Source organism: Neopsephotus bourkii, unplaced genomic scaffold (assembly GCF_033783945.1).
Source record: "Neopsephotus bourkii isolate Nb327-2 ecotype Australia unplaced genomic scaffold, CSIRO-AGI_Nbou_v1 NB_384, whole genome shotgun sequence".
Classification (NCBI taxonomy): domain Eukaryota; kingdom Metazoa; phylum Chordata; class Aves; order Psittaciformes; family Psittacidae; genus Neopsephotus; species Neopsephotus bourkii.
This window is the reverse complement of record NW_026900889.1, coordinates 1,218,396-1,246,231: the sequence shown is the minus strand read 5'-3', so window position 1 is coordinate 1,246,231 and position 27,836 is coordinate 1,218,396. Positions and strand designations below refer to the sequence as shown.

Here is a 27,836-nt window from a genome sequence, read left to right as displayed (position 1 = left end):
TGCAGACGCAGCCAGTCAGAAGCAGCTGGCGTGATCGCCGTCCCGCCCCTCCCCGCGCTCATTGGTTTCCGCCTTTCCTCCCTCCAATAGCGCGGCACAGCGCAGCGTGGCCCGAGGCGGTGGTCTGCCGCCGTCTGATTGGTCCCTGGAGGAGGCCGAACCAAGCCAGTAGCAACAGTGGTTGTAGCATAGAGTGACTGAGAAAGGGCCAATCAGTGCGGGGCCGCGAGGGGTGCTGGGAATTGTAGTCCGAGCTGTGCTGGAAGGCGCGGAGAGGAGCGGGCGGATGGACTACAACTCCCGAGGAGCTCCGAGGGCGGCGCTTCCGGCCCGGGCGGCAGCGGAGCCGCCAGACGAGCGGGTAGCAGGCCTGGGGTCGCGATGTGCCGGGGCCGGGCACCGGCGCTGCGGCCGCCGCCGCTGCCAGGTACGAGCAGGGCCGGGTCGGGCCGGGCGGGGCGGGCAGCGAGGGCCGGGGGGCGCTGGGCCGCTGCCGGGGAGGGGCCCCGCTGTGGGGAGGTGCCCGCGGCAGCTCGGGGCCGCTCGGTCCCTCCCTTTGGGCCGCTCTTTGCTGGGTTTCCAGCTCTGTGCTGGTGCCACCGTGGTTGTTGAGGGGCACCGAGGAGCTGCTGCGGTGCTCGGGGCATCCCGCCCGTGCCTTGCTTTGCTTTCCCTTTGGTGTATCCCATCGCGGGCTCAGTTTTGCCTCTTCCTGCCCCGTTACCGCCCGTGTCGCTGGTGGTTCTCTCGTGGGGTCCAGTAACGCCGTTCCCTTGTGGTTCGGTGTCACCTTTTGCGCAATGAGGGGTATTTGCTGGTAGATGTCCATTGCAAACGTGCTGTTTAGTGCTGCCCCTTCTGCTGCCACCCCGGAGCTGCTGCCCCGCTGAGGGGCTCGCTGTCAAACCCTTTCCTCCTGCCTGAGCCATGGCTGTGAGCTGAGGAGCCTGTTGTGATGCTTGAGAGCCAGAGGTGAGGGCCAGGTTCCAGTGCAGCTTGGTTCCGAGCTCCACTGGGTCAAACCCAGGTTCTGCTGGGGTGTGTGATGAAAGCTGGTACATAAACATAGGTGAGGCTTGATGTGTATGGAACAATCCAGGTCCGGGCTGTTGCACCCGCAGGGGTAACTGCGTTGTGCAGAACTCCAGCCTGGCAGCGTTTTTGTCAGCTCTGACACTGCTGCCAAGCGCTTTGTTTCAATCCCAGCGCTTTAATTGTGCCTCCTGGTACATTTCACCCCCCAGCAGTGTATTCTGTTCAGCTTGTACTAAGCACTTAGTGTTGCTGTTAAACAGCTGCTGCCTTGTGGCTTCCAGCATTTGTCTGTCAGTGACTCTTTATTTACAGCCACAGCATCTGTTGGGATGAAGGGAGAGGGTTGGGTGAGTGAAGGACGGCTCCAGAAAGCCTTTGCCGAGGGCATTTGGCACCAGAAACTCAAGTGCTTCATGCAGGGACTTGTCCTCAGTGTGCTGGGTCCCCCTCTGAGGCCTGGGGTCCTGGGCCCTGCTGTCACAAGCCAGGCTGAGAAGGGACGTGGTAACTCCAGCTCTGCAGCTTGGTTTGCTGCAGCAGCAGCAGAGCGCTTGCAGGTGAAGCTGCCCTAAGCAAAGGAAGGTTTCACGGTGAGGGAGGGTAAACTTGGCCAAGTGGCTGTGGGAAACCTAAACCAAGCTGCTGGGACCAGGGCGTCGCATGCAGGGAGTGCAGGTACTGTCACTGGAATGGGACTTTTCACCGTGTTGATTGAAACCAAGGGAGAAACCCCCAAATCCATGGTTTTCAGGCAGTTTGGTTCCCTGTCCCAAGGGATCACAATGTGATCCCGGCCACTCTGCCTGAGAGTGGTGGGACTGAGCCGCTATGACACAAACCCCTTCCTGCTTCACTGAATACTCTGGTTACATGGGCACGTTCAGTCTGTCAGGACTCTTCCCTCCCCATTTTGATGCCTCCGAGTCCCTCATCTTCCCTTCCCTGCCTGTGCCCCTCTGCTGTGGGTGTTTCCAGGCACACACTGCCCATCCCCTTGCCCATGGGTTGGATCAGGGGCTGGAGCAGCCGCCTGGGAAGAAGGATGTGGCGGGTGCTTGCTCACAGGGGTATGTGTCACCCTTCTTTCAAGCTCAGCACCCCCCCCAGGGCAGCAGCACCCCAATTTACCCATGTTCAGCATCAGCACAGGCCGAGCTGGGAGCTGCCTCGGTGACCTTCCTGCTTCTAATGAGGTGTGCAACTGCAGGAGCTGTCTTGGGGGGGCTGGAGTGGGGCAGCGCCTGCTCTGGGACAGCCTCAGCCCCTTGTTCTGCATGGGGTGGGTGTCCCGGTTGTACCAGCCCCCCACCATGAGTGGGGTGAGCCCTGCTCAGTAGCTCTGCCGTTCTGTGGTGTTTCTTAGCTAACTGGATGGATTTCCTTGGATTGTCTCTGCAAACAAAGGCTGTTTGTTGGGCTGTTTGATAGCCAGTGTGAATACAGAACAGCTTGGGAACCAGCTAAAGAGGGGGAGAACTTCCAACTCCCTTTAAAGTGCGGCTGGACTGTGCTGTCCCTGGAGATCTGTGATCAGAGACTCGATCTGTGTGTGCTGGGAGAGTGGCTGTTTGTCCTGCACTGGCCTAAACCCCTCCAGCTCGGAGCAGCCAGGGGAGGCAGCGCGGAGATTGGCTGAGCTCTGGGATTTTCCAGCTGGATTTACATATCGCCCACTGCTCCGCATGCCTTTGTGTTTGCATCATGAAGAGCCACACACACACACACACACAGATAGCGGAAGAGACTCTAACCGAGGAGAAGCTGCCCACAGCTTAGGACCTGGGTCATGGTGGCATCCTGCTGGGCTCTGCTGGGACGGCCGAGGGTGAGTTTCCTCCCAGGAATGGTGCTTGTCCTGGGGCTGGATGGCAGGGCTGTCTGCAGTGCTCCCCGAGGGCTGCTGTGCTTTAGCAGGCAGGGAGGGAGGAACAGTTCTCATCCCTGGGGCTGGATCCTGGTGAAGATGCAGGAGGTGTCCGAAACCCAGCGCTAGTTTAGAAGCGGGTACCTGTCGCCTGTGTTATGCTGATGTGGGGATCCTTCCCAGTGACCTCTGCAAGGATGTGCAGTGTTTGACTGTAGCAACCCAGCAAGTGATTCCTGAGGTGGTTTCTGGTGGTGTCAGAAGTGGAACTCCTCAGTGTTCTCTAAGCAAAGCAGCCAGGCTTGGGAGCAGAGCAGGTCGCTCCCCCCGCCTCATCCTAACTCATCCTGACCTCAGTACAGCTGCTGATGGTACCTTGCAGGAGTGATTTAGATCCAGTTTTCCCAGTGTGGTGTTAGGTGCTTGTGGGACACTGAATGGTGCTTCTGTCTGAAAGCTCTCGGTGGATTTGCCACAGTGGAAGTGTCCCCATCCACTGGTGCCTTTCTGAATCCATGCTCGTTCAGCAAAGGGCAGGAGATCGCTGCTTCGGTGGTATTTTGCCAGGATGCTGGTTTCAGCTGCAGGGGTTGGGTGCTGCTGAACCCGGGTCTGTGGCCTTATGAGTAAGAAAATGCTGTAGTAGGTGAATGCTTCCAGGTTTCCTGACATGGAAGTTTCAGGTGTGGCTTTTGAGTCATGGAAACAGGACTGAACATTGGCCTCTGTTCTGACTTGAGCTTAGGCTTTGGGGGAAAAGAGATGCTTCATTCCCCCGGAGCAGTCACTTTTGATCAGGTTATGGACACATTTGATGCTTTAGGTTTCAACATGAAGTATTACCAGAAGCTTTTCTATCCCAAGGGCTTGTTATCCTGTAGGAAAAGCACCTGATTCTAAATGGTGTCCCTCTGAGCTGCATTTGCATGAAGGGATGGCAGTGTTCAGGTGCTCTCTCAGCTCTGCAGCCAACTGGAGCGCTGGTAAAAGCAGCAGCAATTACAGATAACCCTGCTCTTGTCATTGCTGATGGCTCAGTACAACTGTGGTCCTGCTTGAGGTACCTCCCAACAGCCTGTGTGACTGAAGAGCAATGCAGCACCTTGTGAACAAGGTGAAGGCTCTTTCTGCTCCACAGAACCAAAGAGCATGGAAGTGCTCTGCTCTCAGTAAGCCTGAACTGCTGCTCACGTTCTATGTTCTAGTGCTGACCGCACAGCTCAGCATCTGAGCCTGGCCTTGAAGGAGCCTAAGAACAGTGACCTCTCCTTGTGTAACAGGAGGGTGAGAGCGTTGCTCTGCCTGGTCCCAGTTCTCCAGCAGTTTGAAGAGCACATGGACCTGACCACATCCTGATATCTGTTTGCTTTGTATTTTCCCATCGCTCAGAGTGGCTGGATTAGGGATAACGTCAAGGCCAGGTTGGACACAGGGGCTGGGAGCAAGCTGCTCTAGTGGAAGGTGTCCCTGCCCGTGGCAGGGGTTGGAGCTGGAGGAGCTTTTAAGGTCCCTTCCACCCCAAACTGTTCTGTGATCATTCCATTTGTCATTCCCTGAAGTTTCTCTGCCTGCACTGAGCCTTCCTGAAGCAAAGACCAGGCTGCTGCTCGCTCTTTATTCACCACCTTCACCTACAGCCTTGACAAAGCTTGCTCAGCAGTTCCCGGGGTGGGGGGCTCTTGCAGTGTCTCCTCTAACCTGAGCAGTGACCATTGAGCTCCACCCTCTGCTTCCTGCCCTGAGAGATGTCTATCTCCAGTCTGCAGTACCTCACACATTCCTATGGCCAGTCAGACTGGATGCTGACAGTCCTCGTCACCACACATGTTCTTTAAGCCCTGTTAATGCAGTTCACAAGTGCTTAGAGTGCTCTTTCCACCTGAGATGCTGACAGAGCAGGCCAATGTGACTGTCCCGTGATTGTCTCTGTAAAGCGTTGGCATTTGAGCTCGTGAGTCTTGCCTCGCTTGTGCTTTGGTCTGAGATGTTCCCTTGCAGTCACTGTGGGCCAGGAGATCAGCTCACAGATGTAAGGGCAGCCCCTCAGTGCTGCAAGGCAGGGTGGCCGGAGCTGCCCAGCCTGGACTGGATTGACCAGCCCTGTTACCTCCCCAGGAGCCTGGATGCATGAGAGCTCGGGATGCACTGAGAAAGGGGTGTCCACAGTCCCACACCTCCTGCTCTAAGGACCTGCTTGCCTGGGCCTTGTCCCATGGAGCACAGGTTTAGCTTCTGTAAGAGTGTTTCCCCAGTGATGTGCCAATACTTCCAAGTGTCACCCTTCTCGTTCTGGTGTTGTAAGAGGAACGGAAGCTTGTGTCATGTGCCATCACTGCCCAGGCTGTGAAATAAGGAAAGCCACATCACCCAGAGGCTGTTCCCAGCTGGAGCAGGATAACCCCATCACTGCCCTGCTCAGGAGGCCAGCGCCACCCATCTCCAGCAGACAGCCCTGCTGTGTGGATGATTTAACCAACCCAGCAGCTTCCTGAGGGGTGAAGAGCCTTAGAGACAGTTTCAGTAGATTGAGAGAGGGGGGTGGGAAGAAGAACAAAGCAGAAGTAAAACATGGTGCTGAGCTTTATGGGCTGGTGATTGTGTAAGGCAGAGATGGGGGCAAGTTTCTTAGTGAGGAGATGTTGTAACCCCAGCACAGACCCTAGCAGCGCTGTTGTAATGCTGTGATTCCCACTTTAGGCACTGGCTCCTAGCTGGGACCAGGCAGGTTATGTGATGTTTGTAGAGGATGAGATACCCCACTGATCCCTTCTCCACGTGCCACATCCCCCCTCAAAGCCTTGGCCTTCACCTTGAGGTTGGTTGTAAGGATCTTTTGCTGAGCATTGGGGATAGCAGATGGAGGCTGTGCTCTGGGGCTGAGAGGAGGGAGACCACACTGGTCCCACCAGACCCCTCTTGTGGGCAAGCTCTTCAGCACAAGCAGAGAATCAGCTGAGCCACTGCTCCAGAGGTGGTTCCTGTCCCTGTGATGAGGTGCAGAGATGGGGCTGGTCCTGTTGGTCTCTGCAGTGGGGAGCAAGAGCCCTGCTCTCCCCAGCCCTGCAGCTGCTAGAGGCTGGATTTTCCTTGCCTGGATTACTGAAGGAGGAATTTCAAGGCTTTTCTTCTCCCTGAATCTCAGAAGCCAGACCTGACCCCTGTGTTGTGCAGGTACTGAAATCTCTCCCTTCCCCTCCATCTGGTTACTCTCAGGCGGGTGACTTAGCAAACAGTGGGTCCCCACAACTTCCTTTTCCAGGGTGGATTTTTCCCCTCTTTTTTACTGTCAAAACCACTAAAGTTCCATGTTAAAATAATAATAATAAGGATGCACTCCAGACAAGGGGAGCCTGGATCCAGGCTGGGTTCTCAACCTGATCTCCAGCCACAAGGATCCACGCATGTCAACAGCCCTGTGCTGTTGAAGTTGCTTCAATGCTTGTTCCTGCAGCAGTTCTTGTTCTTTCAGATCAAACCAAGTGTGTCCTCTCACTGCAGGTGTCAGGGTGCTCTGCAACCCATTTTGCTGTAACCATGATGGGGTTCAGATGCCAACACAAGCCTCAGGGGTCTGGTGATGTTTGCAGGCGCTGCGGGGAGCTGGTATTCATGTCACCAGCACCAGCTCTTGTCTGCCTCCTTTTAACTTCTTAGATAGCAGCTGGAAAAGGCCTTTCTCAGCACCGTTAGGAAGATGTGAAGGAGGCAGTGGGCAGTGCTCTGGAGAGGTGTTTGCTCTGTTCAAACGCTTCCTGTGTGTGGTGGTTGCAGAGATTTGGAACCCGATGTGCATGTGGTGGCTGGTGCTCTGCAGCCTGGCTGATAGCCCACATTGTTTCCATTGCTCACATTCCTTGGGTTTCTGTTTGGAGAAGGCACGGAGCAGGCTCCTGCTGCTGCTTGCAGGTAGGCAGAATCCATAGGAATCCAAAGACTTCCATGTTCAGGCTTTGTCGTCCAAATACCCTGTGCAGAAGATGTGAACTGATGCAGGGAGGAAGCAGAGAGCTCCAGTGGCTTGGCTGCAGTTGCAGAGGGTGAGAGCCTCAGTGGGGTTCAGATCTCATGTGGCCACAGCCAGTGTGTTAGCTAAAAGCATTGCCCATCCTCTCACCACCACCCACCCTCCCTGTGCCTTCTGCTGTCTGTGTTCTAAGCAAAGGAATAACAGGATCCTGGTGGCCAAGCTTCCCTCTTGCTGGAGCCCAGCTTTCAGCTGGGCAGGTCTCCATGCTGCAGCAGCACAACACTGCTTCATTCCTGCTGTTCTTGAGACAGCTCCAACGATGCTGCTCAGCATCTCCTGAGGGATCTGGCATTTGCAAACGGCCAGGACAGTGCTTGCAGACGTGTGGAAAACATTATCCAGATGCCGGGTTTTAAGATGGGTTTGGGCTTGGGGTTTCTGTTTGTTTGATGGGTTTCTGTTGGGGTTTTGGTGGGTTTGGGGTTGAGACTGCAGCTTTTTCCAAGGGTTTAGCCCTGAGCAGTGATTCCCTGGCCTGTGCTGCTGCTGCTGCCTGGCAGATGTCTGATACAGAACCGCAGCGAGCACCAAGAAGTGCTGTGTCAGGCAGGGCTGAGCTCTTGGCCAAGGGCAGCTGGAGCACAGCTTGAGCATTGCCTTTGCAGTGTTTAAAAATGTGAGTGCAGGCTGCTTCGTGCTGGTCTCAGGGAGGTGGTGGCCATGCTCTTAGGCAGGGACTGGGAGGCCCCAGGTCACAGCTACCTCGTGTCTCTCTGTGAACCTCAGTTTCCCTTTCTGTAAGGTGGAGAATGGTCTCCTTTATGAAGAGCCTGGAGATTTAGGACTTGTGACCCTCTGAGAAGAGAAAACCAATCGCTAAAACCACCCCAGACACTTCAGCCCCCCACGAGTTGGAAGTGTGAGCAGCAGGAGTGCAGAAACCTGCCCTGAGTGGTTCCATCTCAGCAGGGACCAGGAGCTCCACGTTGGCTGATTGCAGCATCACCTTCTGTGGTGTGCTTTGCTAGTGGTTGGCTCTTGTTCTGCAAAAAGGGACTTGGGTTGTGTCTTAGCAAACCATTTCTGGCCTGTCTGGCCTCCCTGCAGATGTCTGTCTGGTCTGTTTAGCCCTTGGACTCTGATACTGACAGTGAGCAGCAAGACTTAACTGTATCTTGGATGTAAAGGGATCACTTAAGCAGGACCCTGCCTGAGCACCTTATTCCTGGAGCACAGAGTCCCTGTCTGGGATGACAGATGAAGGGACAGCTTGGGAGGAGAGCTCAGTGCCCTGCTGAACCCTTGTCTTGGATGGAACCTGCTCAAGCCAGAAGCATCTCCATCTGATGGCACAGAAGGGGTGCAGCTCCTTCCTACGGGTACTCTGGCTCAGGAGACTCTTTGAGAGCATCTCATCACGTTCTCTGGAGCAACAGCATTATTCTGTGCCCTGGAGCTGGGTTTCACGGGAGGTTAAACACAAACTCCATGTGTTCTGCAGATCATTATTGTGTAATACTTGACTTTGCAGAACTGAACCCAGTCAAAACCTGTGTAAACAATGGAGGAAGAGAAAGGACCCATCTGCTGACTGTGGGGGAGAGGGTTTCTCTTGCAAATCCAGACTGCGCTGCTTGTTCCTGAGCAGAAACTGGGAGTGAGATCCAGCATCGCAACCCTCTCACTTACATCAAAGCAAGGTTTCTTTCATGGGTTCCATGACCTCGTAGCTCAGGTCTTGCTGGAAAGAACTCCTTTAATGCGAATATGCCTAAATCAAATGTGGGCTTTTTTGCCTGGCTTTGTGTTCAGCAGCACAGCCCAGGGCTTTGAATTAAATAGCAAAACTGCCACTGTTCAGCACAAGAACAGGATGAGGCCTGTGCTCATCATGCTCTTCAGTACAAGACAGCCCTGAGTTCTGGGGCTGCAGGGGAGGTCAGGCCTTGGTTTCCTTGGCTGGAAGTGCAGAAGGTGCTGCACAGCCTGTTCAGGAGAGGGGCTTCCTTGGAGGGATCCCTCTCTGCCCCCCTGCTGGGGATGTGGGGCTGCTGTGCTTCCAGGGCACCTCTTCCTTCATCAGAATCCTTGGGGAGAGGAAGGCAGTGACAACAACCCCATTAAGGCAAAGCCCTGGTGATCAAATGGGCTGTTTCTATCCTGTGCTCAGGAAGTGGCCCTAAGTCACAAAGCTGGGAATGAACAAGCACTTTGAGCTCTGGGGTCCAGGTCAGCTCAGCTTGAGCCTCCCAGTTAATGGGATAAGGGTTTTAATCATATAGCTTTACATCCAGGGACCTTTCCTGCCCCTGTGCACTCAGCTCCCAGCAGGCTGAAAGGTCCAGTGGGATGCTCTTGTAGAGTCATCTCCTGAGAAGTCTCCTCTGCTGTTCAAATGCTTGTATACTTAAAAGCAGGTGATGATTCTGGGTATTCCAGTCTTTGGGCTGTTAGGGGTTATTTTAAAAGATAAATGCACTTTCAGAAAATGGGAATGAATCAGGAATGATTTGAAGGAAGCTCTCTTTGTCCTTTCCACTTCTTTCTGGAACTCCAGGTGAGCGTGGGGAAATCCTTGGACTTAATGCTACAGGGGAGCGTTCTCTGAGCACAGGAAAATACAGACTATGAACCTGACTCCTTCTTTCTTCTTCCACAGAGCAAGCTTCCCATGACTAACAGATGCTGGGCTAGATTATGAGCTCAAACAAGAACACTCGCTACAATCGTTTCTCCAGTGGCACAACGAGCATCACTCCTTCCGAAAACACTAACGGGGTAAGTAAGGCTCAATGGTGGTGCTGCTTCTTATGTTATTCTTTCTTCTGAGACAGTGAAGATGCCTGTTGAAAATAAAGGTGTTTTCTTGCCTCTTAAAAATCCCAGTATCCACAAATCAAAGCTGGGAATACGTCTGCACAAAGGCAGCAAGCCCTTGGGCTGTGCTGCACTGATCACACTGACCTTCACTTTGCAATGTTTCAGACAAGAATGGAAACAACTTTTGGACCAGCCTACCCTCCTGTGACAACCATCACAAAGGGTGAGTGTATTCCATGCATGGAGCTTCTCCCCAAAGCGTTAGGTGTGATTCCTGACAGGTTTCTTGTTGTTTTACAACTCACAAAGCTGTTGGGAGAATCCCTGTTTCATTACAGTCAGGCGCTGAGGTGCTGGTTTCAGTATGCAGCCCAAGCGGTGTTTAATCATGGCATCTCATCACCAGGCATGATGGAAAGGAGCGTGCACATGTAAATTAGGCAGATTTAACAGTTCCACTGGGAAGCCCTTGCTGCGATCAGCATGATACAACAGGGTTTGATCCAGAGCTTGGTACCAAAGCTTATTTAGCCCTGTGACTTCTCACGCAGTCATTCCCAGCGCTGAAAATTCCCATCTCGGCTCTGCCTGGCTGTGAGTCACTCTGGATGCTTGGGTAAAACCCCCGCGGCCGTTTTTAGCCTCGACACGAGGGGGTGCAAGTGTTCCTGCTCGTTTGAAATCCCTGAGCTTTGTTCCTCGCAGCAGGTGAAGTCTGAGCCCTGACACGGGGGTGAATGCAGGAAAAGGTTTGGTTTCGTTTCAGAATAAGCTGTATTTTGCTAGAGACAAACCATGGCCCTTGACACTGATTTATGAACATCTGCCTGGGTGAGGTGTTAGGATTACATTGGTGCAGGGCTCTAGATGGTTTAGGACTCTTGAGTACTTACAGTCACAATTATATATAAGTCAGTAACATGATCGTTATACAACTCTCTCATATTTAATTTAACATGCTTCCCTCGTGCTACAAGAATATCCAGACCTCCCTTGATCAAAGCAGATCTTGATGACTGAGATATGTGGGAGTATAAGGTTTCCTTTTAATAGTATTTTAACCTAAGGACCTGGGAGAATATTATGTGTGCTCTTTTCTGGGCAAGCTGCCTTGAAAGGGCTGTGTGCATGTCAGCAAGCTGTCAGAGATCAGGACTGTTCTGCCTGATATACCCAGGTCATGAACTGCAGTTGGGGAATCCCATATCTTTTCCTTTTCTAAGGAGCACTTACAGCTATGGAGACTGAGCTGTAGCTTGGAAATATCACTGAGGAGCCTGAATAAATGCCTTTTTCTCTTTCTGTTTGCTTTAAAGCTGACGGGACCAACACTTTTAAACAGCACCGCCGGACACCATCCTCCTCCAGCACACTCACCTACTCCCCACGAGATGAGGACGATGGCATGGTAGGTGTTGCCAGGGAGCTGGATGACTTAGCTGGTTATATGCCCGATGAGAGGTGTCTGGTGCTCCTCTGGACTTCTCTGCCTCCCTCGTCGTTCCCATGTGCTGTGTTGTACCAGAGGCAGGACCAGCCTCAGCGTTTCCTGGCCGCTCCCATGGTTGGTGCAGTGGGGAAGCAGAGAGGCTAATTCTGACCTGGGCATTAGGCTGGTGCTCATTTTCAGGCTGCTTGAGAATGGTATGTGGGTACAAAGCCCACAGGCCTACTTGTGAGGATGTGCCTGCCTCCTGATGCGAGCATCTTCGAGCTCAGGAGAAAGCAGAGCTGCTGTCAGGGATGACTGGGGCAGTCCGTGTGGATCAGGGTGTGTTGGGTGAACCATCCAGCAGCACAGCTGCCCCTGCAGTTACAGCCAGAAAATCCATTCCTATTTCCACCTCCAGATGGGGCTTCTGATCACAAAAGCAGGTTTGAAGCCTGCAGAGTGGGATGTGGGACACTACAGCCTGTGCTCAGCTCCTGGGGATTACATCATCGGGGGCTTCTCACACAAACCATTCCCGTATCTCGCAGTATCTTTGCAGAAAAGCACTTCCCAGTTTCATATCCAGCTTTCTCACCCATCACACTCAGTTCTGAGCCTCTTCTTTTGGGGGAATTCAGTGATCCCACAGGCCTCCGGGGTAGCTGCTTACAGAGAAATTCAGTCAGCTAAATCAAGAACAGCCACAGCAAAGCAAAGCTCAGTGAATGGATGGGCACCTCTGAGGCCTTGATCTTCTCCTGTCCCAAGTGCTCCAGCCCCATCTTGTAACCACAAGCTAGATTGAAGCATGTTAATAGTAGACTTCAAATGAAGTAAGTAGAGCAGAAGAGAACCATAGAATCGTGGCTTTTAGGAAGCTTCCTTCACTTTGTCAAGGAATAACCTGGGATTTCCCTTCCTCATGGCTAAATTTTCCCTTCTCCAGAAGCTGCCAAGGACTTGTCAGCCATCAGAAAGACAGCTCGAGACGAGTCAGAGCCCTCCTGCAGCATCCACCACCCCTTTTTCTGTCGTGTTAAAGCTTCTGTTAATGAAACCAGAAGCAGAGCAGCCTGTTCTGGGTGCGAGGCAGGGGTGACTGAGTGGCTGCTGTCATCTTCCCTCAAAACAGTGCCGTGGCTTCCCTGCCTCACTGTGCCTATAGGGAGCAGGAGCGAGGACTGCATTAGAGCCTTCATGTGTGAGCTGCTTTTGTAGCTGACACAGTGGGAACTGCACATAAAGATTACAGCTCAGTATTGAAGCAAATGTGTCCTAATGGATGCAGAGCTGACTTGATGTCCAGAGTCTTGGTTGTTTACAGGGAGCTTCACCTCTGAACCAGAGGCTGGACTGAATTACAGGCCAGCCACAAGCTATCCATCTTCCAGCTGAGGTTTCTCAACTCTTAACCTTGTTTGCTTAGCAAAAACAAAAGCTGCAGATACCTCGAGGGGTATTAAATGCCAGCACACACCTCTGCCGTTCAGTGCTGGTTCTACACCTCAGGTGCAGTGATCTTTCTTCTCCCCTGTGTAGTTAACACCAGCCAGGACCCGAGGAAATGAGCCCACAGTGTGGCACGAGCCTACTAAGGCTGTGCCTCACTCCCCTGCCTCCTGCTAGTGCTCTTAGGCTGCAGTTCCCCCTTTTCCAGCGGTGATCCAGGCAGGATGTTGCTCCAGGAGAGCCTGCCTGCTGCCCTGCTCTCTGTGTCACCTCCAGCCTGGGAACTCTGCACAGTCATTCTTGTTGTGCCAGTGACTTCTGTTACTAGTGGAGGAAAATAATAAAGTGGATGCCCATCAAATTGATTTACCTCATTATAACCATGGCTCCTCAAGGTTTACATGTTTGGCCAGTAAATATGCTGTCTTAACGAAAAAGAGCTTTATGCTTTGGCTTCAAAGCAGCTGCAGCATTTCTGAGCTCCTAGGATCCTGGTAGCATGAAAACGAAGCATCAGAGCAGTGTGAGGAACCAGCAGGATCCTGCTCTGCTTCTCTTCCGCACTCACTGCAGTGTAGTTTGTCTCTGGGGAAGGCGGCAGCCTCTGAATCTCATCTCACATCTTCCATTGCTGAATTTCCTGGCCTCTGACACTGCTTTTGTCTGATGTTGCACACGTTCACCCAGGGGAAGCAAATGAAATGTGCCTCTGGAGGTTCAGATTGAGCATGAGGGAAAACTGTTGTGCAGGAGAGGATCTCGGAATGGCAGAGGCTCATCCATGCAGCTTTCCCTGTTCCAGATGGGCAGTGCCAGGGCTGATACAAGCCAGGGCTGGGGAGAATCCCTCTTCACTGAGCATCAGGGCCAGTGACCTTCAGATCTCCTTCTTCCAGCACATCTAAGGATTTGTGACTGATGTAGCCTACAGTCAGGTAGCCTGGGCATTGCTCATCTCTTGCTGCTGAGTGTCTGAAGCTCATGGCTTCATTCTCCCATTCCTTCATCAGCTCATCTGGTCCTTGAAGACTTATTGCTGCTCCCTCTGCTCTTCCCAGTCACATCTTCCCAGCAGCCTCTCTTGCAGAGTAACCCAGCTGTGCCTGTGCTGTGCTAGACCCCAAGCCCAATCACCCTGTGGGTTGAAGACTCTCCAGCTTCATTCTGACACCGAATCCCATCTTGGCTGTGTGCTGCTGGTTGATATTCCACCCTTAGAGATGTGCTGCTGGTTAATATTCCAGCAGCAGCGTTCCCTCCAAGCCAATCCCAAGGCTGCTGTAAGCAGTGGGATAGTCCTTGATTGGTGCATGCAGTGTCCACCGAGCTGTCCCCTCCCGAGCAGGAAGCGACAAAGCCAGTCTGCACTGAATTCAATAGAAGGAAGTCTCCACACTTACGCAAAGCAATTTGGCAGAGTTAGATAGCGAGTGAAACAACAAGTGCTGCTGCAGAGATTAGAGGCATTGCAGAAACTGGTGCCGTCTCTGGGGGAGATTCCCAAAGCTTTCCATGAAGGATTAGTTCTTCCAAGCCATTGCTTTGCTGGTGCACACGGTAAGTATGCAGAGGGATGCACCTTTGAGAAAGTTACATGCTTGGAATTCAGTTGTCAGCTTGGTTTGGTAGGTTCAACCCGACCGATGCTTGTCCTGTCTTGGAGCATGGAGCAGCATTCCAGCTCCCAGGAAGGGCAGGCAGCAGTGGGACGTGCAACCTGTGGCAGCCGCTGAGTTTTGTGGAGGGGGGACACTGAGCTTGAAGTCTGTGCAGAGGGGATTGGAGCAAGGGGATGGTTTTCTAACCAGGGCTGGTTTTCCTCTCGTTGAAGCCTCCCATCAGCACTCCGCGCCGCTCCGACTCTGCTATCTCCGTCCGTTCATTGCACTCCGAGTCCAACATGTCCTTGCGCTCCACGTTTTCACTCCATGAGGAAGAGGAGGAGCCAGTAGGTATTTGGGATTGCCTGAAGGAGCTCTATTAGGAAGTTCAGTGTCAAAAAGAGTACCTTGGTGGACTCTTGTGAGTACGCGGAGCTGTGGTGGGCAGGTTTTGGGGCATGGCTGGCTGGCAGCACTCCTGGTGTTCATTTTGTTTCCACCACTGACTTCTGCAAGTTCCCCTGCCTCCTTGTGCACCGTTTCCCTGTCTGTAAAGAGAGGACAATGGGGAGAGTTTTCTGCTTCTTGGAACAACTGTAAGTCTTTGCAAGGTCATGTGGGCCTCCCTGGCTCTGCTGCACAGCAGTAGGGGTTGCCCGTCTTTAGGCTGGTGGTCTAGCCCCAGGCAGTGAGACTAATACCATTTCCCCCCTTATTCAGAGCCCCATCCTGCATTTAGGGCCTTGTGGCACCCCACTGATTGATTGTAAGCCCCAGGAGGGTGCAAGGAATTGTCCACATTGATTCTTGTTGGGGGAGAACACTGTTAAGCTGAGCTTTGTAACTAACCCCACACTGGATGCATAAAAGACCAGGCAGCATTTTGTTGCTGATCTGGGATAAAAGTGTGTTTCATATTTAGGAACCCGGGGGGCTGTGTTTGCATTTCTGAGGGAACACAGGATGAAAGGACAGCCTGAGCTGCAGTGATTGATCTGAAATGCTCTGGAATGTGAAACTCTGCTCTGGTGTGGAGGGGAGAGCTGTGCTGCTGTGGGAGGACGTTGCTCAGAGCTCCAGCAGTCTTAGCTGGTGAACAGAACTGGAGAGATGGGCCCATGGCAGCAGAAGTGATGTTGTTTCTGCTTCCTAAGGGAGTGAAAGAGCCTTTGCTGCAGGAGGTTTTAAAAACACCAAGGGACAAGCTGGTTTAAAATCGCTTTTAAACTTCAGGCTTAGTGCAGGGGGTGGTTTTGACAGCGTTCTGTTCAGTCCGACCAAGCAAAAAGTACCAGACAGTGCAGATCATGCAGTTGTGGTGACTTGAGTCACCTGGGGAAAGAACGTGGTCCTGACTGGGTCCTGATCCAGCCAGATGCTGGTGGCCCTCGGTTTGTGATGAGCTGAGGGTCTCCAGCCATTCCCAAGTGCATTCCTCCCTACCTCTTACACCCTGGAGATGAGCAGATCCAGTCCTTGGTGTTCCCTGTGCCCCAGGCTCCCAAAGGATCACCGCTGGGGAGTTGTTTCGTTCTTTCTGCAGAGCTGGAGGCTCTAACCCTGTGCTCTCTGTGTCCCTTCCTCTCCTCTGCAGGAGCCACTGGTGTTTGCTGAACAGCCGTCCGTGAAGCTGTGCTGCCAGCTCTGCTGTAGCGTGTTTAAGGATCCGGTCATCACAACGTGTGGGGTAAGGCAGCACTCCTCCAGGTCACAAATGTGCGCTCCCCGGATGTGTGAGCTGCAGCCAAGCCCTGACTGGCCCCAGTGATTGTCCCTGATCACTGTCAGCCTGAGTGAGCAAAGACAAGGCAGCCCCTGACCAGGGAGCCAGGCCAGTGTCGGAGCAGAGATGCTGAACCAGCCTGCAGTGGGGTGTGTGGGGCACTCAGCACTCACCACAGAAGCCTGGGATAAGCTTAAAATGGGGCAGGTTTTCCCAGGAGAACTGGCACCATTCAAGCCCCTTTGTGTGGCGCCAGTGAGGTCTGAACCTCCCCGTTCCCTGTCCTGAAGGGCTCTGCAGGGTGCTGCTGCCTCCTGAGCACCCCAGGAACGGCTGCGCTTCGGTTGTGAAGAGTCTTTCTTATAAAACAACAATGGCTTGAAGCTTCATTTAGTTAATGCTTGCAGAGGGATTTGAGATCCTCTAATGAAAGGCACAGTGTTATGAATATTCTTGTATGTTCCATTTTACTGGGATTTAATAGAAACTGTATATTATTATGGTTCTTTGCTACATGCAGAGAAAGATGACTTTATGAGAGGCTCTCTAATGCTTCTGACATGCTTCCGATTGTTGGGATGGAGCTGCAGCAACAAAAGCAGAGAGCAGGATGGTTTATTGCAGTGGGGGTGCTATCCCCAGAGCTGCTGGAAGTGGGTGCAGATTCCCTGCACCATTTCAGTAAGCACCAATTCATGGAGACACTGAGATTTACTGGTTAATATGGAAACAAAAAGCTGGTGCAGGAAGCAGCCTGGCTTCACTTGTAGCCCTGGTTTGGCAGCTCGGGAGGGAGCACCATGCAGCTGTGCAGGGCAGGAAGAGGCTGCGTGAGCAGGGCAGCAGATAACAGCTCTGAGGAGTGACTTGCAGCCTCTCCAGTGCTGCTGCCAAGCAGGGGAATGGCGTGAGGAGGCTCCAGGGAACCCTGGGGCAAGTTCAGGACCAGTGAAATGCTGCTGCAGCCTTTGTTCCTCCCTTCGTATCCATTAGCATGTTAGATTGTGTTTGCTGCTTTATCAAGTTCAATTGTTTGTATACATTTCTGCTGTAAGAATAGAGATATATTTAAAGTGGCCAAATTTACTGTGCATTCAATGGGCTTACAAAGCAGCTGTCCCATCCACCTGACAGCAGGAGCTTAAAAGAGCTACAGGGGGGTATATGTGATGGGTTGACTGGCCAAGGACAGTGAGAGGCCAGACTTGCTCTTGCTCTTCCTCTTAAAGACTGCTCAGGGACATGAGAGGAATGACAGGGACTAAAGTGAAGTAGAGAAACCCCATGCAGACTTGGAGGGTAGGAGTATCAGTGTGTGATAGGCTTTGGCTGGCCCCATGATCACAGCCTGATGCTGAACAGGGCAGAACCCTCAAAGTTTCAAGCTTAATACGTGCTGACAGGTATTATGTTCAGGAACAGGACCCGTGTTGCACCCTGAGCTGCAGGAGCAAGCCGCTGGGTTTTGCCCTATGGTGCAGACACAAGAGCACACTGAGCTGTAAGCAGGTAGAACATATGCAGAGCCCCTGAGCCACAAGCTTTGATATTTGCCACCTTTCCCATCATTCACACAGGGAATCGTTTGTCCAATGTTGTTTGTGCTGACGCTGCTGTTCCTCTTTGTCTCCGCAGCACACGTTTTGTAGGAGATGTGCCTTAACATCTGGTGAGTACAGACCTGCTCGTGTGGGGTGCAGCCAAAAGCTGTTGTGTTCTGGTCTGTGTGGTTTCACTTCGAAAGAGACCTGCAGAGAGACGTGTGAAGGGCTTGAAACAAGCTGCCAGTCAGAGGGTGCCTCTGCAGCAGTGAGGGGTTGGACACGGGTGGCTGTGCAGCTCCGAGCTCTCATAGTACATGCTATTAACATGGCACCAGAGGGCTGGGCACAGGGTGTGCTGAAATCCTGGAGTATGCACTGGATAATCCCAGGATAATGCATATCTCGCCCAGGGTTGACCCACTGACTGCAGACAGAAAGCTTTTCTGTGGCTGCCTGAGGAGCAGGGTTGAGGGGGGTTGTGTTTGACAGGGACCCACCAAAGCCCTCCTCCCCCATCCCATAGTGCTGAGCCCCTGCACAGCAGCACTTGGAGCTGCTTTAGCTCACCCAGCTCTTCCAGAAACCTGATGGAGCCCAAGTGCCTGGCTGCTGGCCTGGCCTAACCACCTGCCGTTTGGTTTGGACTCTGCAGCTCTTCCTGCCTTAAGGTGTTCATGTTCCACATGGCAGGCATCTCTCTGCTTTCCGTGCTAATTCCTTGTCACCATGTCCTGCTATGTCTATCCCAACCAACAGACCTTTAGCAGAAGGCTTTGTAGTTGCAATCCGGGGTTGCTCAGTTTTGCTCCTGTTCTCAAAGCTCATGTCTTTGCTTAGTGCAGCATCCCTGGCCTGCAATGCTGTGCTGAGCTGAGTTATGTAGGAGCATCTCTTGGTCTGTGGTCACTGTGAACACTCACACTTCAGCAAGCACAAGATAATCTGAATCAGTGTCACCTTTCATCGCCAGTTAGCTCAAATGACCCTGCATTAACATCAATAACTTTTCATCAAGCCCCAGCACAAACCCAGGAGAGTGGCTTGTGGACCTTCATGGCGTGTTCCATTGCCCCCATCTGGGAGCTGGCTCTGTTGGCCAGAGGAGGCTCAGAGCTGTGTGAAATGCTCCTGCAGTGACTCAGTCCTTGCTGATGTCTCTTTTGCTCCCTTGCCTGGCAGAGAAGTGCCCGGTGGACAACGCCAAGCTGACCGTGGTGGTGAACAACATCGCCGTGGCCGAGCAGATCGGGGAGCTCTTCATTCACTGCAAGTACGGGTGCCGGCCCGCGGCCAGCAGCAAGCCCGCAGCCTTCGAGGTGGATCCCCGCGGCTGTCCCTTCACAATCAAACTCAGTGCCAGGAAGTGAGTGCTCCTCACCGGTGTGCCCCACCACCAGCAGCCTCTTGTCCTCTCTGAGCTGCCCTGTGCCTGCTGGGGTGCGCAGGGCTGTGAGAATGGGCAGGACTTGAGGGCGCTGTGTCTCAGTCTTAGGATGATGGCACATGGGTTGGTATCAGGAAAGGTCTCTGCCCCCACTTCAGTGTGTCAGCATCATAGAGTCAAATAGGTTGGAAAAGACCTTTGAGATCATGAAGTCCAGCCTTTACTCCAGCACTGCCAAGTCCACTGCTAACCCCTGTCATCAGGACAAGGGATGCACTTTGAAAGCAGCCACCTCACATCTAGGTTGAAACACTGTGGTTATGGTCAAGCAGAGACCTGGGGATTCTTTCTGTGTGATGAGTTATTCTAGTTATATCCTAATAATCTGGAATCTGGCTTCCTCCCCATCCCAAACGCATTCATTGCCTTCCTTATCCCCTGCCCATTGCCTGTTGATAGCTGCCTGAGGGCTCAGCCCATCAGCTGCAGAAGTAGATGTTTCCTGTGTAAATGTGGCCTGTTATTACTTTCAGCTTACTGCCCAAATAAGAATTTAAAGCTGTAATTGCAGTCTTGGAACAGAGGCTTTCAATCACCTGACAGTCTCACAGGGCTGTTTGCTCCTTTCCTGCTAATTTCTGTTGTTTCCATTAAGTTTTGCTTATTGCTGATTCTCCCTCCTTTGGCTTCTCTCCATGGGCAGAGATCATGAAAGCAGCTGTGACTACAGGCCCGTTCGCTGCCCCAATAACCCCAGCTGCCCCCCGCTCCTGAAAATGAACCTGGAGGCACATCTGAAAGAGTGTGAGCACATCAAATGTCCCCACTCCAAGTACGGGTAAGGAGCTGATGCTTTTTAGTGGTAAGAATTCGCCAAGCTCATTTCTGAGCTGCATTTTGGCTACCGCAGCTTTGGGGTAGCCCCATGGGCTCTGGGCAGCTCTCCCCAGTGCTGTGCAATGGCCTAAGACTGAAACCAGGCTTGTGGGGCTTGCAGAAGGCAGCCCCAGGGCTCTTGTTGAGAACAGGCAGGTCACTGCCCAGATGTAAGCCCTGCTGTTGAGGTGAGGAGGAGGAGATGGAGGTGAGGAGGAGGAGGGTGAGGTGTGTAGGGAGAAGAAGCAGCTGGAGGAGAGTCAGTGGATGTGGCCAGGGCCACGCAGGGAGGAGGATGAGTACAAGAGTAATTCAAGCATCCTGGCAGTGTCTTTAAGTCCGACCTTCTCCCAGGGCAAGGGAAGTGCTGATCAGGGTTGATTCTCACCCAAGCAGGAGGGCAGCCCAGGTTAGGGGCTCCTCACAGGATGCACACTTCAAATTACTGTTGCAGGAGGAGATGGATAGGCAGAAGCAAGCCATCTTGGCATGGACAAGTCCTGAGAGTGCAGCCTTGATTCCTTGCCATGCTGCAGGCCCAAGGCAGCATCTGCTGAGGTTGGCTGCTGTTCTGTCCATTGGTTTTGATGGCTCTAGATGGGCTCCTGGTGAGCACACAAACCAACACCACATTCTGTCTCTTGCCAAGATCTGGTTTTCCTCGCAGACAGTTCAGTTTGAGGCCAATGTCCTGGTGGGTATTATGGAAACTGCTTGGGCTCTGTGCTGCTCTGCAGTGCCTGCACCCATCAGGATGGTGAACTGCAGTTGCATTGCTCCTGGTAGGAGGAGCAGAGCAGGTAGAGGCCCACCACAGGCTTCAGACCTTCTGAGGAGCCAGCTGAGCAAGACCTGCAGCGTGAGCCCTGCTCCAGCCAGCGTCTGCCTTCCCCTTTAGGTGTACGTTCATAGGAAATCAAGACACTTATGAGACCCACTTGGAGACGTGCAAGTTTGAGGGTCTGAAGGAGTTCCTGCAGCAGACAGACGACCGCTTCCATGAGATGCAGGTGGCCATGGCCCAGAAGGACCAGGAAATCGCCTTCCTGCGCTCCATGCTGGGGAAGCTCTCGGAGAAGATCGATCAGCTGGAGAAGAACCTGGAGCTCAAGTTTGGTGAGTCTGCACCAGGCGAGCTCTGTGGTCAGAGCTGTAGGGACAGGACAGCTCTTTGTTGGGTGGTAGATTCATTCCCTGTTTAAAACTGATGCTGAGCAAGTTTCAGGAGGCTCAGATGTTCCTTGCAGAGGAACAAATAGGGGTTCCATCGACTTCTCTGCTGCCAGAACATCATAGGACCTGTTCATCTCTTGTAGATGTGCTGGACGAGAACCAGAGCAAGCTGAGCGAGGACCTGATGGAATTCCGGAGGGATGCCTCCATGCTGAACGTGAGGAGGGGCTGGACCCTGGGGTGCAGTAGGGAACACATGCAGTTACCTGGCTCTGCTGCTGGTTAGGCCTCTCCTGCAGTGGGGAATCTTTGTGGTTCCCTGCGTCAGCCAGGAGACACCCTTCTCCAAAGCCTGGTACCTCTTATACTGGCCAGGGACAGTATCCCCGTCTCCCTACCTGCAGAGAAAGCAGGAAGATAAGCAGGTCCCTGCTAACAAGCTGGGAGTGAGAACTGCCTCATCATTTCAGACATCATTCAAGCACTGCTGTTGGATAGACATTCCTCCCTAGTTCAGGCAGCCTGCATCCCACTGGATGTACTGATCAGGAGGAGCTCACCCTGCTTTGACTATGCACACTAATGAAGAGGAGCCCCATGGATGCAGTGGGGCTCCTCTTTGTAGTCTCCTCCATGGACTGTGGAGGAGACTACACATGGGGGAGACTACAAAGAGATCTTCTGATTCTTCTCCAGCAAGATGGGCTTCAGGAGCCCAGCTGAGCAAGCAGTCCCATAACCTGATTGAGTATTTTTAGCAGTTTGGTGGATGGCAGAGCAAGGAAAGTGAATTCTGAAAGGTATTTCTGTGCCTGCCTGAATACTGAAGAGTTCAGTGCAGGTCTGAGATGCTGTCAGAGCCCTGTGGCCTCTCGAAGGAGGTGACAGAGGGATGTATGCATGGAGTCCTAGAGGAGAGACCTCCAGTCAGAGGCCTCTCCAAAGGCAGGAGTGGTTTTAGAGTGGAGGGGACAGTCCTAAGGCCATGCCCAGGAGGCCAGGCTGGTCATGCTGGCTCTGCAGCTCATGCAGCTTGTTCTGTTTTACAGGATGAGCTCTCCCACATTAATGCTCGGCTCAACATGGGCATCCTTGGATGTGAGTATCATGTTTTCCTCCTCTCAGGCTGGGTTTGGGGTGGGGGCCCAATGCATCCCTTTTAGACCAGGTCACAGCTCTGCAGAGTTGTCTCTGGGTGCAGCAGGAATTTGTTTCCTGCAGGAGGAAGGCACTGGTGGGGGAGTTAGCCAGAAACACTGGCCGTGGGGAGCTCACAGTGCTGCGGGGCTCTTAGCGGCTGGGGAGATGTCAAGTGGGCTCTGCACCTCTGGCCTCCCTAGGTCCGAACCAGGAGCTGCTTTAGGGACATGAGTGCTGGGGCTCAAAGCAACGATGAGCTCTAAGGGTGGGATGCGAGACCTTCCAACCAGGTTGCGAGGTTCCTTCTGGCCTGCAACCAGGTGAAGTGTGAGGACCTGCTGGGCCAGCGCAGGGAGCTCTGTCCCCTCCAAAAGCACCATGACCAGGCACAGCATTGTCCCACCCCTGACCTGCCCTCTTGTTTCTGCAGCCTATGATCCTCAGCAGATCTTCAAGTGCAAGGGAACCTTTGTGGGCCACCAGGGCCCTGTCTGGTGTTTGTGCGTTTACTCCATAGGAGACCTGCTCTTCAGTGGCTCTTCAGACAAAACCATTAAGGTAAGAGCTCGCCTCTGCCGCCTATCTGCTGCATTGGAAACGTGCATGAGGTGGGGCAGAAGCTGGGCTGCAGTTTGGGGGTGAAGCTGCCACTTCCCAGAGTTTCTCCCAGAGAACCTCAATGGTTCTTTGCAGTTCAGTTGGACAGAATTCTCTGCAGGGCAGCACTGTGTGATTAGCCTCCAACTGTGGAGAGACAAATGGTGGCTTCTGCAAAGCCTGATTAGAATCTCATCCCTGCTGCTGGCTTTGCTTTATATGGTGTTTAGAGCATTCCAGCTTATTTCAGCTTCTGATTTTATTTCCCCTTGTTCTAAAAAGCCATCAGAGAAAGCAGCCAATTCCCCGCTCAGCTCTGTCCCTTCCCCATTTTATGGCGTGTTTGTTTTCCTTCGTCCTGTTTGCAGTAACTCAGACTGACAGCACTGAGCTAAACAACAGCTCCCAGTGTCACTGGGGGGGCTGCTGGCTGGGCTGGGGAGCCACACGGGCTGCCCTGCCCGGAGCAGAGCTTGGGGTTGGTTTCTTCGAGCAATAGCAAGAGCCACATGGAAGAAAATGGACATCAATGTATTTAATCAATAGAAATCAGCTTTCTCCACTGGCTGCTCTGGGCACCACATCCCTCTCTTTGGGAGAGCGGTGTGAGCTCAGTGGGGAAACCTTTACAGTGGCAGAGGCTGTGCTGTGCCATTGGAGCCCTAAGATAGGGTGTGAGTTGGTGAAGCAGGAGCCCAAGAGCTGCTGCTCTGGTTCAGTGTGTGGTGTTGGGCTGGGAAAGGCAGAGCTGCTGTCTGCTGCTGTCCAGTGTCTCAGTGACTTCAACCTGACCCTTTGCAGTACATTTCCTTCCCTAGCCAGGCTTATCTGTGCCTGGGAGCCCACAGGCAGGTGCCCAGTGACAGCCTGTTTCCTCCTTTTGGTGCCTTTGTGACTTTGCTGACGTCCTGCCCTGGTCCCAGCTGCTCTGTTTGCTGGCTTGTGACCCTCTTGCTCACTTGTGTTTCCTGTTAGGTGTGGGATACCTGTACCACATACAAGTGCCAAAAGACCTTGGAGGGTCATGATGGAATTGTACTGGCTCTCTGCATCCAGGGGTGAGTGGAGAGGGACACCTGCCCCTGTAGAGAGAAGGGGGAGAGCACTGGGGTTCTTAAGCATGGCCTTACAATTCCCATCCTGTGTCCTGCACGTGCCAAGATTGTGAATGAGGGGCACATCTTGTCCCTTTGCTCTTTAAAATCGCCAAAGTGTGACTCTCTTTGGCCTTCCCTTCTGTCCTGGCCCCTTCCCTGGCCACCAGAAGGGAGCCTGGCCTCCTGCTCAAAGGACCTGGCTTCCCCGTGAGACTTGAGCTCTGCTCCTGGGGTTGGTGTGTTGAGTCCTGGCCCAGTGAGGCTGTGGGACTGCAGCTCCTGGCCCAGCACAGTGCTGGGAACCCCTTGGGAACACATTGCTGTCCCTCACTGACCTCTCTTTATCCTCTGGTCCGTTACAGGAACAAGCTGTACAGTGGCTCTGCTGACTGCACCATCATTGTGAGTACCCAGGGCCCCTGCTCTGCTCTGGGATGGGAGATCCCCAGCCCAGCCCCAGGCTGCTGTAGGGCAGGGACCTGCATCCTCTTTTCTAAGGCTCTTCAGCTGCCAGTGGTGTAAGACTGATAACCCTGTGTGTGCTTTACACCCTGCCTTCAGCCAGCTTGCTCCTGGGTTGGATTTAGCTGCTTCCTGCAGTATTTCCCACTCCCTGCTCCTGCATGGGGAGCAGGAGGCTGGTGCTGAGCTGGGGCAGGCTCATACAAGTGCCCTCTCCTGTGTGTGATTCCCTGCCTGCAGAGGCAAAGGGAAAGGGCTCCAGCACAAGGGGCCTGCCCCTCATGCTCATTCTTCTTCTCCTTTGCAGGTTTGGGACATTCAGAACCTGCAGAAGGTGAACACGATTCGAGCACACGACAATCCTGTTTGCACTTTGGTCTCCTCACACAACATGCTGTTCAGTGGCTCTCTCAAAGCCATCAAGGTAAAGCTCTGGGGTGGTCTGCTTGGGGACCAGTGGTACATTGGCAGGCAGCAGTGTCCACATAGGAAGAAAGTGGCACTTTGGTGTGTTGGTGCCCTTGTTGTTAGTCTGTCTGAGCCACACAGAGAAGCACAGCTCCAAGAGCAGCCAGCACTGCAGAGGTTTAGCCCTTGCTCTGCTGAGGTCAAAGATGTTCTGGGACTTGGCTGAAAACCACTTTTTTCCTTCAAACTCTATGAACCTGAGGCTGCAGGGGGAATATGTTGGCAGTTCCTGAGTGTGTGTGTCCTTGGGCCCCCAAGAGACCTTACTCAGACCATCGAGGATTGGCTGGGGATCCAGGCTCTCTGTTTTGAAACCCCCTCCAGAGGATCATGGATCTGCATTCTTTACCTAAAGCATGCAGAAATCAGGGAACAGCTTTGCAAGTTGCCCTTTAAAGCCTTGGCTGGATTCCCTTGGTTCTGCTTCCAGCTCCTGGTGTGAGGCTTATGGGGCCGTTCGTCTGTAGGAAGGCACATGCTCTTTTCTTCATCTGGGGCCTGGAGGAGCAATGAGACAGCCCTGAGCAGAAGGAGAACCTGGGGCCTTTTCTTTTGTTATCCTCAGCCACTTTCTGCCAGAGGAGCTGAGCAGCTCTGCTTGAAATAGGGAGTGAGCTCTGCTGGTCCCTCTGTGCTGAGGGTTTCAAGCATCATTTTCCAGGAGCTGTGGGAATGGAGCTTGGGACAGGCTGGGAGTGTAATCCATTGCAGTTCTTTACTGTAGGTTTGGTTTAGGGTTCCCTGCTAGGGAAGGGGCTCTGGCAGTGATAATGCAGGCTCCAAGCTGGCTCTCCCAGGCCATTAGGAGCATGCTTATTCAGCACAGTGATTGTGTGGTTTATCTGCGAGGCAGTGGGTTCAGGCAGTTCCCACCAGGCAGAACCAGCACAAGGTTCCCCATAGTGAGCATTGTGCTGGCTGGGCAGGGGTGGGCAGTGCTGGAGGCTGCCCCAGTCCCACTGAGAGCCTCCTGCATGTCCGTGGGTCTGTCTGTGCTTGCTGCAGGTCTGGGACATCGTAGGTACCGAGCTGAAGCTGAAGAAGGAGCTGACAGGCCTCAACCACTGGGTGCGGGCGCTGGTGGCTTCTCAGAACTATCTCTACAGTGGCTCCTACCAAACGATCAAGGTGGGACCCTGAGGCTGGTTTTGGTGCCATCCGGGACGGGGTTGTGTGCACCCGCACACGCAGAGGGGGTGCGGTCTCCCAGCTTCTTCAGCCCTGATGTGCAAAGCTGGGCAGTGACATCAGGTCACAGGACTTTGCTCATCGGTACTGACCATCCCCAGCTGGATACACCTGCAGTGTGGGCACACAGGGTGACTCAGTGCTGCTCTGCCCTGGAAAAGGGTCCCTGCATGGGTCTCATCCTGCCTCTGCTCCGACTTCTCTTTCAGATCTGGGACATCCGCAACCTGGAGTGTGTCCACGTGCTGCAGACATCAGGAGGCAGCGTCTACTCCATCGCTGTGACCAACCACCACATCGTGTGTGGCACCTACGAGAACCTCATCCACGTAAGGGCTGAGGGCTTGGAGGCATTGCTTGGCTTGAGGCTGGGCAAGGAGATGGGGGCTTGTCGCTGCCTGTCCTCTCCATGGCACTGCGCCCACCCTGAAGACGTGCATGGAGGTGGAAACACCTCTGGGAGGAGAAGCTGGTGGCCTGCAGCCTGCTGCAGCCTCCAGGCCCTGCTCTTATCTCACAGGTCTGGGATATAGAGACAAAGGAGCAGGTCCGCACGCTGACTGGGCACGTGGGGACAGTCTATGCCCTCGCTGTCATCTCCACACCGGATCAAACCAAAGTCTTCAGTGCATCATACGACCGGTCTCTAAGGGTACGTGGCCAGGGGGATCTGCAGGGACAGCCTTGGAAAGGAAGGTTGGGAAATCCTCATCACTTCATCCTTATCCCTGCATCTTTACCTCTGCATCATCATCCCTTCATCCTCCCCCCTGCATGCACCATGTCACTGGTGTCACACAGCATCTCCCATCCCTCCTGGCGCTCAGGGTTGTGCCAGACCCTGTGCCACTCGCTTGGCTCACAGCTCTGTGTCCCCATAGGTGTGGAGCATGGACAACATGATCTGTACCCAGACGCTGCTGCGACACCAGGGTAGTGTCACTGCCCTCGCAGTCTCCAGGGGCCGCCTCTTCTCCGGCGCCGTGGACAGCACTGTAAAGGTTGGTTCCCTCAGGCTTCTCCTCCATGGGTTGGTCTCTTCCAGTCCTAGGACTTGGGGCATTACATGAGTTAGGAGCCATCTTCAAACAAACAAGGGATGGTTCTCTGTGGGTGGGAGGTTTAACTCCTGGCAGAGGGCGTTGTGGGTGCTGGAAGCCCAAAGGGAGCTCCACAAGAGGCTGAAGAGAAGCCCCCAGAGCTGCTCAGAACAGTCACTACCATGGCTCTTGTCTGCACCGCAGGTCTGGACGTGCTAGCGAGAGCACCACCCTAGTCCTGCACACTGAAAGACCAAAAACTCCTGCCCTCTGTCGCCTGCTGGGTGACACCACTGCTCCAGAGCAACTGCTGCAGCTCCTCTCCACACCGACCACTGCCCGCTGCTGCCCACCGGCCGGTTCCCACCCCACGGACCCCGCTGGCAGCTCTCAGGATGGCTCCAGGCCATGGCTGCTCCAGATGTTCCCTCAGATCCGCTGTTGTGGTGCCAGCACCTCCATCACCACAGGCTGCACTCCTCTCCCTGCATCTTCCCTGCCAGGGAGCAGCCTTTGGGGCCAGGGCCAGGCCTCCAGCCCATGGGGCACCGGTGTGGCTGCAGCACAGCCCTTGGGCCACCGATGGGATGAATGGCTCAGTTATCACAGACAGGAGCCAGCCCAGCCAGGGCAGTGACAGTGGGAGGAGGCTGTGCCCTTGTCAGTGGTAGAACTGAGCATTAGGCCTTGCCCTGGGTTGGACCCTGACCCCTTTTCTGTCTCTAGTATTTAATTTTACTGCCACGATGTCAGGCTGATCGTGTGGGAAGAGGTGTTTCCTTGAGTAGCCAGGTACGATTTTTATGCCACAGCTAGTTCTCAAATCAAATAACACAAACCCATCGTTCACCACCATGTAATAATGGTCTCCACATTAAAAAGACTCCGTTGCATTTTTACTCACATTTTCTACTGTTTTTAAGATTGTAATATAGATTTGATTATTTCTTCATTGACAATAAAAGTGGAAAGAGTT

The 27,836-nt window shown here is 53.5% G+C and overlaps 1 protein-coding gene across 4 annotated transcripts; it reads left to right on the top strand.

Moving 5' to 3' along the window:
- The first annotated feature begins 311 nt into the window (after positions 1–311).
- On the top strand, positions 312–27,836 carry TRAF7 (TNF receptor associated factor 7). 4 transcript variants are annotated; one of them, XM_061349163.1, is made up of 21 exons: positions 312–427; positions 9,526–9,644; positions 9,852–9,909; positions 11,003–11,094; positions 14,399–14,515; positions 15,763–15,855; positions 17,527–17,560; positions 18,615–18,798; positions 19,523–19,657; positions 20,594–20,811; positions 21,012–21,085; positions 21,918–21,966; positions 22,439–22,566; positions 23,581–23,663; positions 24,065–24,104; positions 24,472–24,588; positions 25,638–25,760; positions 26,030–26,149; positions 26,341–26,472; positions 26,702–26,821; positions 27,065–27,836. In XM_061349163.1, exons 2-21 carry the CDS (start codon positions 9,564–9,566, stop codon positions 27,077–27,079), a joined length of 2,013 nt encoding a protein of 670 aa, XP_061205147.1. In that variant the 5' UTR covers positions 312–427; positions 9,526–9,563; the 3' UTR covers positions 27,080–27,836. The 4 variants fall into 4 exon arrangements, with proteins under 4 accessions (XP_061205147.1, XP_061205149.1, XP_061205148.1 ...); XM_061349164.1 differs by lacking the exon at positions 312–427 and adding an exon at positions 2,604–2,860; XM_061349165.1 differs by lacking the exon at positions 14,399–14,515 and having other exon boundaries at positions 352–427.